Here is an 11,652-nt window from a genome sequence, read left to right as displayed (position 1 = left end):
ACATGGTAAAATTTTACCATCTACGCGATGTTTCAAGTAATAGTGGATGTTGCTCTTATATTTGCATGTTGTTGATGGGACACGCGCTTGGCGTTTGTTACAGAGCTTTCTTAATCATGTATACACATGAATGTATATATACCAATGTCAATTACTATTCAACTGTCTGGAGGTTCTAGTATTTATTGATACTGAGTTCAATTCAAGTACGATTCCACATCAAGCTAAAGTTAGCGTTGGTTTACGCAAAATTAAACAAAAACAACTATACTAGGTTCATCCAGTGGACCTAAACTAAGAAAGTTGTGAAGTCTCGAAATTCCCCGTGTTTTGACAAAACATTGATACTGTTTGGCTAATTAAAACGTCTAGTGTCGAAGTGTGGAATCCAATTCTTGTTGAATTCTGAACAGATTTTGTTGTTTTTTTAATGGTATGATCATTTTGAGACAGTTGTTTATAATAGTTATTGTCTGTTTACGTAAGATATTTTGCAACATTGCCAATGCAAGCTGAAAAAGCATGACGTGCCTATTATTGTGATACTTGTATACACGACAAAAAAGTAACTCTTACCTAATCAAAAGAGCTTAACTTTTTAACAAAAGGTTTTAAGGTGAATAATTTTGCTGGTTTATATCTTCCTGAAACGAGTCACGATAGGTGTGATGGGGTCAAGCGATGGACGATAAACAACAACGGCATTTGAACATACACCAGAAACACAATGTTTCACAGACCCTTGAAAAGTACCTTTTGGACTTTTGGAAAAGTGATCTTTTTTTTTCTGTCTTTCATGACTGTGTGCTAGCTCATGCAGTGACTCATCGGGTTAGTCTCTCTCTTTTTCTTTTTCTTTTTTTTTCTTTTTTTAAGTCAATAAGTTAGCCAATAAGCAATGTGTAGAAGTACTCCTGCTAAATTATATGTCTCCTAATCTTTTTCCCCGTATGAAAGTTAAACTCTATTTACTAAAGGCAAATCATTATCATTACTAATTATTGTTTTCATTGTTGTTCTGTGCATTTATACTTTCTCATGACAGTTTTTGCATGTGGTAATCGATAACGAAGTAAGATACTTGGAAATACCATTCATGCATCATTTTTCGTCAAACATTTCATGGCAGGTCCATGCTATGTTCATATCAACAAACAAAGTGATACCAAGCAAACCGACCTTAAACTGTTATATGGTAGCTACATTACAATTAAGACATCTCAAGGGTCCCATTGGCCTGAAAGGAATCTTTCACAAGATATTCTAATTCATGCCATAAAATCTGGAGGAAAAGCTGCCCACTCTTCCTACCAAATCGTCGTCGTGGTGCAATAGGGAGCTTTAGATTTTGACGCGCGGTCGTTCAGAGGAAAAAAAAAAACCCACATGTTCTGAGCATGCGCAGAAGCGTGCGTAAAGTCGATCTATTTTTAGCTTGCGTCGCCTGATTTTTTTTTTCCCCAGTAAATTTATATACCTTCATTGTACTTTTTCATATTGTTTTTCTTTCTTTCTTTCTTTCTTTTTTTGTCGATATGTAATCTAAAATGTATAATTTACATGGTTGTCTCCAATACCCTGATTGGGTGACATGAGATAGATAAAGTTGTCATTGTCATTGTCACTGTCATTGTCATTGAGTTGTTCACTACGCGAACTGGGCTATTTTTACGTCCGCACAGTTTGCAACATAGAGAACTACTTCATGCACCGATCATATGGGGGCGCCATTTTATTTTTTTATACGTTGCGTCCCAGCGTAATCTAAAGCTACTTTTCTACACGACGCAGGGGAGAGGAGAACGTCCAGCGCAAGCGTCGTCTCAAACGCCCGCGCGTCAAAATCTAAAGCTCCCTAATGATCCGTCAATGACGTCTTTTAGTATGGAATGGTCGTAATTACTAACTAGCTAACTAAAAAGTGTGATCTGTTGGTTCGTTTGTTTGTTGTGGGTTTTGTGGGTATTTGTGGGTCCTGAGCTAATGACATCATAACCTCAGCAGAATTTTATAATGTGATTGTGACCAATATCAATATTAGGAGAAAAACATATGAAACGTTACATGTCTATAAGTTTCTTGTTTCTTCAGTCCTATTTTGATGAAATGTCTATCTGTTTCTCTCTGTTCATGATATTTGACTATATTCTATCGAAGTTAACATGAAAATCGGTGACAAATGATTTAGACTGTCTTCATGGCGAAATGTTCGGGGGAACCTTCTAAAATATGTGATTTTTTTTTTTTTTTTTTTGCCATCATGAGTGTTTAAACGCACTTATATTTTAACAACGTTTCCCTTTTAAAACTCTCCGCTGCATGATCATGGCAGGGTATGTGATATTGCGAAATTAATGAAGCTATGGAAATGTATGTTGGAAAATAAATGCTATGTGCTCAAAAAAAAAAATGGCAATCTGTAAGCAACCGGATTTTCCATACTTAGTATTTGGGAATCAACAATAGGATTAATGGTTTTTAAGGATGGTGATGAGTATAAGGTCAGAAGGATGTGAAGATTTTGATCGTAGAATGGGTTAAGCGCCATTTGTAAACATTTTAAAGCTATTTCATAATCAGACAAGAGCAATATACCTTTTCTAGTAAAACCTCACATGTTACATGGCAGGGGATATTTTGGAAGTTATGATTAAAAATATCCAGTGTTTTAGCAACTTTTGAATCGCAATTATCTAAACTGAACAAGAAAAGAATTAATTGTTTTGCAACCAAGCTCTTCATGTCTATATAAAATATAATATGTATGTGCGTGCGTATATATATAAAACGGAAAGAAGATGGCATAATTTAGCGTTTTATTCATATAGATCATATTTCATGAAGAGTTTAGGGGCACTTTGGTCTGCATATCAATTTACTTCAAGTCAATTCAATTCAATTCAACTCAATGGAATTACACTTTAATTCCGTTCACTCAAAGGGAATGCATAAAATAAAGTGTACATTTTGATAAACAATTTGTACCAAGTACAAGTCACAAAGTAATATATGAAATATACCTACAAATGATTGTATACTGAGGAAAACGATGCACATTTTGAAAATGCCTCTGTGCAAGCGAAGCTGAGAGATGCCAAGTCTTACCGATTCTATAGGAGGCTCTCTGGAGCAACCGCTGTGCCTCAGTGGGTGGGATGACGGGTTCTAAGTCATGACGTCTCTGTTTCGAATTCTTTTTAAGTCATCTTGCAAGAACTAAAGTCTGATTATTTGTGTGAGATGCACTTATACAATCTAACTGGTCGCGAAAATTTCAAATTTCTTGAAGGAGGACGAGCGATTAACTTAATCCGGCAACGTGGTGCTATCTTAATAGGTATCTTTGGGTTCGAAGTAAAATTCTTTCTGAAACTCGAATAGGTCAAACTCTTATTTCATTCTATTCGACCATTTCCCGAAACCAACTAACATGAACTCACACATGTCACACGCATCAGCACCATCACACACATATTCATATTCAAAAAATGGCCCGAAAGTGACAAGGTAGCTTCAAGCTGAAGCAATGTATTTCTTTTTCTTCACTACGCAGAAGTACACACCAAGGCCCCGTTTTATCAAAAGATATAATCGATGATAAATTTCCTTAACACACAGGTTGCCATAGACTTATGATAGAAATCAACTATATCATCACTCATAACTCTTCATAAAACAGGGCCCTGGTGTTGCTGCATGCAGTATAGGAAGCACTTCCATTTGTTTTCGATCCACTTGTTGCGTGCGACGAGGTGGAAGTGTCGGCGGTAATCTATACCCCGCGAATGCGGAAACGTATCTAGGATGTAAAATTAATTTCGTCACACGCCCTCATTAGTTTGTCTAGCCGGGAATATCGCTTTGGATTTCCCGCATTCTTATGTATGACAAATAGATTTTTCTTAATTTTGTCACTTTTCTTGATGTCATTTAAGAGAAAACATTTGACACTGATCCCCACGAGAAAGCCCTACCTTTACGCATAATTTAATACAACGGAATTTTGAGAATATGGGACTGTTTTGTTGTTTGCCGCATTGACTGTCTAACTGATATTTTTAAATCACGAGCAAAATACCGAGTCAAGTTTAAGCTCCTTTACCTGTTAAAGGGTAAATCTCTATAACTCTCCAGTGCAATGATAAGGAGGTAGACATGAGGTGGTATTTTGTGGAGCTGATCCAAACGGTTCAGAATATTTCGAGACGGGAAGAGTAAACGTTCGAATGCCTGTTGTGAAATGTTGTCGGCCGTATTGATCACTGAATAGGGATGACATCACCGTCACAAAGATATTAAATCGAGATAACGTGGCTAAATTTCGGCCCAATTAAAATAATGTGCAATGTGAAATATCCGTTCAATTTGAACTGTGTATGATATCAAACTGATTTTCTTTCAATCTCTTCTCTTTTTCTTTCTTGTTGCGTTCGTGTTGGAAACTTTTACTGAGGTTTTTGAATAATTATGAGGCAGGTTGATAAAAGGATCACTCCACAATACCTACACACAGGAAGTATTCTTTTATAAGTAAATTGCACTGGTTGCTATCAACACATTGAAAATTCTAAACAGACACAATGATGGTTACTATGGAAATAACATGTTGACCCACATACCGTCAAAGTCACAAAAATAATGTAAATGTCTCAAAGTGTAGTATATTTTGTTTGATATCATGAACAGGTAGAGTAGCTCCCACAATATAGGAGGGGGTAGAGAGAATGCGGTGGGAACATATCTTCCATATCAAACCAGTTTTTAGTTGTTGTTTTTCCCCCTTTTTTTTTGGGGGGGGGGGATATTGCACTCTGCGGCCTAACGGTTTTGGGAGACAATGATTATGCGAGAAAAAAAAAAAAAACATGTTTAGGCCTACAGCGGCATCATGGATCATGTAGACCTACTTCAGAAATAAAATATACCTACTTATGAAAGACCAATAGATATTCATCTTTATGTACAGAAAATGACGTAAATCATTTAGCTGAACTTTTTGGGCGATGAGCAATGGTCCAATAGAGAACATCGCTTTTTGATCACCGGTTTTATATGCAATACTACATGCAATCATGTTACCGGTACGTTAATCTCGCCATTTGCATAATCTTTACTACTAGTTAATGGCTTGATTGCGAACGACATGGGAGCGACGTCATTTTTCGATGATCGTCAACCGGACTACTAATGAGACACATGGAAAGGATGATCTTGCATCATAAATTCTGAGAATCATTCCATATCACAGACACTCTGACGCTGCAGTAGATTTATTAAGATGCATCTCCATGTATGTTGTTACCTCGTGTTATTTTTTTTTTTTGCGTATTCTTTTTTTTTTTGGTCTCCTCCTCCCCGTCCCCCCCCCCCATTCCTACTTTTCTCCTATTCCTTCTTCTTTTTCATCTTCTTCCCCCTCGTCCTCCTCCTCTTTTTCATACTTCATTCCTCTACTTCCACTGCTCCAAATCACTCCCCTTCCCTGGCTTTTTTTTTTTCCCTTCTTCTTTTTCTCCTACCGAACCACTGTTGAAGGCTTGATATGCATTGGATGTGACTGTGTAAAGTGCAGCTGTGCCATAAAGATCTAAATGGTTTATTTCCACATGCTGCCTATAGGTGAAAATGGCGGGGGAGGGAACATAAATGTTCCATCAAAAACGGTTTGAAATTGCTTCTGTCTGCATGAGGGCTGTTATGAATCTTGAGACGATGTTTCTGGATTTGTGTAACTGCCTTCGTGAAACCACTTATCCTCACTCCTAAATGCTTTAATGTTTCAATCTTACACATACACACAAGTGCACTGACATATCTAGCAGCAATATGTTTCTGCTCGGAGAGTCTCGAAGATATTGTATTCACAACAGTCGTGACAATATATATATATATATATGTATATATATACATATATATATGTAAAACAGACAGACAGACAGAGGGAGGAAAAGTGTTTTTCACGCATTCGTGATGTCTGTCCTATTTCTCCGCTTCTTGCAATATCCGTTTGATGGCGTCATTTGCTGAGGCACAGGGGGGAATCCCCCATCGCTGATAGAACTTTTATTGCCCGCTATGGGTTATGAGGTCGCTCATTCTCCCCTCCCCTCCCCCCCCCCCCTTCTCTCCCTCTCATTCCCTCTCGCTCCTTCTCTCCCTCCTTCGCACTCCGGAAAACTCCCCCTCGTCTGTTGCACAATTGGACATGTCTCCAACAATTACTATCTCATTTTAGATATCACTTTTTTGCCCCTACCCCCCCCCCCAGCACACACACACACACACACACACACACACACAAGCACACGCACACGCACACACAAAATGAACGACCCTAAACATCACGAAGCACAAAGAAGTTGACAAATAAATTACATGAATTGATTCTCTCGCGCCTTCATGAAATGTCATGCCTCGAAACACTCGGTGAATTCCAGCAACTTCGTGTAAATGTCAAAGGTATCCTTCTGACAATGGGTCAGGCATAATTCTTTTGAATTGGCCTACAATCATACTGTTGATAGGAACAATCGCTAGAGATCTGTGGGATTGTGATAATCACCTGTGTGTCTGGTTCTTTGTTTTTTATCAACCGACTGACATGCGTTCATACCACCAGTGACCACTGGATCCCACTCGAAATTCTGTCATGACAATACGCAGCCATCAACAATACAAACTGCTGATATTATCTCTAGTGCTTCTTCTGCTGCAAAAAAAAAAAAAAATAAGAAGCTCACTCATCTTTCCTTGACTTCTCCTCCTCCTACTAATGCTAGTAGTATACTAGTAGTAGTAGTAGTAGTAGTAGTAGTAGTAGTAGTAGTAGTAGTAGTAGTAGTAGTAGAAATAATAACAATTAGAATGATAATGACAACAGTAATGATAACAATAATGAAAAATATTATGATAATGACGATGGTAATAATAATGATGATAGTAACATTAATAATAACAATAGTTGCAATCATTACTTACTATCGCTACCACAGCTGTTATTGTTGTTCTGGCGATCAACCTATACATTTCTAACAATTAGTACTCAAAATTACTTCATCATAATCATCTTTGATGACACGAATCCTATCCTGTGTCAACTTAAAACTACTACGGCTACTCCTAAGAAAACACAAGAGAACTTTAAAGGGACTGTACAGTACTGGTTGAGGTGGGGATTCATGTTTTGAACATTCCTAAGTGAGATAATGAAAAGCCTCTTATGAAATATGAAAGAGCATGTAATTTTAAGAAGGATTCAACGTTTATTTGATGAAAATTGGTTTTCAAATGGCTGAGATATCCCAAAAAAGTGCTAATAATAAAAGGCGACATGCCCCAACTTTATTAGGATCACTTTGTTTCACCTTGTTTTTGGATATCTCAGCCATTTCAAAACCGATTTTCGTCGAATAGACTTTTGATACCCCTTATAGAACTGCATGCTCTTTGACATCTCATAGAGTGGTTTGTGAATATCTCGCAAAACGTTAAAAGCTAAATCCTCACCTCGACCAGAACTGTACACACCCTTTAACTTATTGTACTATATTTATGTTACCACATCCTACTTCGGCTTAAAGGGCTTGTATAGTATTGGTTGAGGAGAGGATTCAGCTTTAAACTTTTTTAGAGATACCTAGAAGCCACTCAATGGAATGTTAAGGAGCATGTGATTCTAAGAGGAATTCAAAGTTTATTTGATGAAAATTGGTTTTGAAATGGTCGAGATATCCAAAAACAAAGTAAAACGAAGCGATCCTGATAAAAGGTGGGTCCCATATTTTATTAGGATCCCTTTGTTTTGGATATCTCAGCCATTTCAATACCAATTATCATCAAATAAACTTTGAATCCCTCTTAGATTTACATGCTCTTTCATATTTCACCAGTTCATAAGCAATTTTCAATTAACTCACACAAAAAGAGTTGGAAACCTGAAGCTCCTTCTCAACCAAGACTATACCAGCCCTTTAATTAATGTTTTGCCAAGCGAAGCAGTGTAGAGAAAAATCACGAATGATTAAAATGATCCGTGACGTCATACTCACACGCACCTTTTTTTTTTTTTTCCTTTTCTTTTCAGCTCGCCACCCTTGAACAATATCTACTGGTAGATACGGAGGCTGTATCACCAGCACATATCAATTTCAATGACCCTTACAGTGAATATCATTTATGGCAAAGTGGCCATGCAAACCAGTCATTCTCAGCACGAGGCACAATTTCAATTTCAACAGCTCTTTGTAAACTAAGACGCATACATACACAAAGAATACACTCAGGGATTATTCGAGACATCTTAACCTTCCTCTCTTTTCTTTCTAGGTCTGGGTCAGATTTTTAATTTGCTGCGAGTTTCTTTCTTCTTCTTCTTTTTTTTTTCTTTTTTTTTCTTTTTTTTTTTGCACGGTGACATCATGGAGGCGGGGCCCACCTCCTATTGTGGCATCATCCCTATAACTGTGGGACAGTCCTCGAACTTGGCTTAGTGTCACTCAACCTTTTGATTTTGCGACCCTGACAATGAGGTGTTCATCCTGTTTTCGCGGTTCCACTACACAGGAAGCTTGCCCCGCTGGAAAGAACAACAATTAGAATCTGGCTTTGCTATATAAGCGCCGACGGTGTCAAAAACTCCTCATAGGTCCACAGTGACACGATGCATGTATAGGAGTGACGAAGATGTGATTGTGTTGTGCTTTCAATATTCAAGTACAAATTGACAAGCAAATGATTGAAACTCTGGTTTACAACTACAACGGTGTATGCTAGGTCGAATGCATTCAACTCCTATGAGGGTTTCGATGATCCAGTCGCAGAGATTTTTCGCTATACTGAGCCATTTAACCGGAATATTCACTGAGGGTTACTTCGTATTGTTAACTCTGGGCATAGTGAGAAATGGATTCAATATCAGACGGAGTTTACGGTGGAAACGTCACTGTCGATGAAGATGGTATCTGCCACGCGTACAGAAATGTCACGGTAGAACAGCTCGACCTGTGGCTGTACGGCCCAGGTTTGACGCTGTTCTGCGAACTCATTTTGCCCTTTATATTCACGGTCGGCCTCCTGAGCAACTTGGCATTCATCTACGCAACGCTGCGGGTACCTCGAATGAGAAACCCAACGAACTGCTACCTTACCAATCTGGCCGTTACAGACATACTCTTCTTGCTGATCCGCGTCGGGTCGGATATCCTGGCGTACATCATCTCGCCTGTATCTGGAGATACGTCTTACCTTGGTTGGCATGGTTACGTGTATTTCATGTTCGTCATCCACACGGCCTACTTCGCGTCTCTGTTCTTCATCACCCTTGTGACTTTTGATCGGTACAACGCCGTGTGTCGACCGATGACCACTCGTCATTCAGGCAGGAGGCGACGTGCTGCCATATCGTCTACGTCTTCGTGGATCGTCTCGACCCTCCTCTCGGCAACCCTCTTCATCCCCGGTGTCACCTATCGATACTCAATCTGCCTGACATGGCCGAACACCGAGACGACGAGGCATCTGCCGCATGCGATCATCGACTCTTACATCTCAGACTACTTCGTTCTCTTGAAAGTCGTCCCATTTCTACTCGCCCTCGTTCTGAACACGACCATGTTTGTCAAGATAGTCTACGAGCTGCGGGCGGCGGCGTCAAGACTCCGCGCGCACGGGGACGTCAGGGAGAGAGCGAACCGTCGTGTCATCAGGATGGTGATCGTTAACGGGATCGCATTTTTCGTCCTGCTTGGGCCGTTCGAGATCAACGCCACGGTGCACATAATTGCAAAGTTCTTCGGGCCATATCACTTTAGACCCGCGTACAGGGTGATCAATTTTATCGCTTTTACGCTGACCTACCTGAACTCGGTGGTAAACCCATTTATATACACTATCATGAGCAAGACGTATCGAGACTGTGCGAAGGAGGCGTTTTGCCTCGACAGGTGCTGTGAGACGAGAAAAACAGTGGAACCAATCGCAGTCTGAAGAGCAAGCCACGCGAACAGAATATGTCTTAGTATTGTATGAAATTAATATTCAAAAAACTGAAATGTGTTACGCAGCTTTCGTCTGTATCATCATGTTGTACTTCCAGGGGCAGCTCGCAGCAAACTGAAATACAGTTTTTATTTGGGAAAAAAAACTAGCGAAAAAAAAAGCCAAAATACCTTCAGTAAGTATTCTCGAGTGTGGCTAAAACAACCATTAATTACCTTATAAGTTTGCTTTGTCTTTTTATAAGCAATATGTTTTTAGCCGGTCTATTTGATAATTATCATCGAAACATTAATACATAATATTTGTGATAATCTACCTTTCACTGATGTTTCGATTAAACATGCGTTGTGATTTTTAACGGGTAGTTCAAACAACAGCAAGTGACGATCGTACGAGTATATGGCAGTCTGTAAGGGAGTAGGCAAATCCATCCATGAATTAACACCTTGTGTGCTTTGAGTGTGGATTGGCCCAGAAAACCCCACTACATTGCTCACACTGTCCAAAGTCTCTGGCACAGAAAGCGGTACATTCTTAAGCCAGGAATCACATTTTGTCTCGAATACCAGCATAGAGGCGTCAAAACACAACATAAATTTGGACTGATTTATAGCTGTCATGGAACCTAATTCTTCTTGTCTAAGGATTCTGCGATCTGGAACACTGTCGAAGTCATTTCGTACGATCCCGAAGAAAATAATGAACGTTGCACACCCTCATTTTATTTCATGAAAACTGTCAAATATCTTATTTTTCTTCTGTCTTCTGTTTCTTCTGTATAACGGTCAGTTGCCATCTTCTTTTTTTCTCATTATTTCATTTAAACAAGGATATACATTCTTATCCCACAAGGCAATCTGATAAATTTCATCTACAAAATCCTAAAACGGTGATGGCTCTGAAATCTATCAGACACACTGGACCTGATATTTGGAACTCTCTTCCTTCAGAAATTCGAACTTTAAAGTCTATGTATTCTTTCAAGAAAGCTGTAAAGACAATGCTGCTCTCTGGATATCAGTGATCTTATAATGTCATTGCAATTGTATTGTATATGAAATTCCCTCGTGGAATTATCGTTGTTCTGAATTTATTGCGTAATGTTATGTAACCGACCATGACCTGTAACTGTTCACCTGAACCTCGGTGAGAAAATACTTTGCCATGCTTTGCTATTCAGAGATCCAGGTGTTCTAACTTTGTGTAATAGTGAAAGCAGACAGACCTCTCCTCTCTCCTTTCTCCTATCCCTATCTCTATTCAAGTCATCCTTTCCCTATTTTCCTATATGTTATGTATTATGTACGAGGGCTGCATGCAAATCAAGCAATGCTTAAGCTGTAGCCCTTCTGCGTTATTCATTGCATCACTGTTCTGTTGGACATTTATGTACAGGCAATGAAGAAATGTATTGCTGTATATTCTAAAGGTAATGAAAAAACTCATTTTGTTAGCAACTAATGTTCATGTATATCCATTTATATGTATGGTACCATTAATGTATATGATATATGTTTATGTATCTGCATGAGCAATGATATAATGCAGGAACCAATAAAATCAAAATCAAATCAAATTCTTGAAGGTTAACACTAAATGGTGCTTTCCTAAACAACATTCCATTTTTAATAAAAGTTTAGTGTATATACGAAGCAT

General features: G+C 38.7%; 1 protein-coding gene across 1 annotated transcript; it reads left to right on the top strand.

Moving 5' to 3' along the window:
* Positions 1 to 8,901: 8,901 nt before the first annotated feature.
* Positions 8,902 to 9,984, top strand: LOC140227852 (somatostatin receptor type 5-like). Its single transcript, XM_072308245.1, has one exon. The coding sequence runs from the start codon at positions 8,902 to 8,904 to the stop codon at positions 9,982 to 9,984; it is 1,083 nt and encodes a 360-aa protein (XP_072164346.1).
* Positions 9,985 to 11,652: the final 1,668 nt, after the last annotated feature.

This window comes from Diadema setosum, chromosome 4 (assembly GCF_964275005.1).
Source record: "Diadema setosum chromosome 4, eeDiaSeto1, whole genome shotgun sequence".
Taxonomy (NCBI): domain Eukaryota; kingdom Metazoa; phylum Echinodermata; class Echinoidea; order Diadematoida; family Diadematidae; genus Diadema; species Diadema setosum.
This window is presented reverse-complemented; position numbering and strand designations above follow the sequence as displayed.

Bases quoted from the DNA above. Each gene is read 5' to 3' on its own strand.
- LOC140227852 (XM_072308245.1), top strand. From the start codon at position 8,902: ATGGATTCAATATCAGACGGAGTTTACGGTGGAAACGTCACTGTCGAT.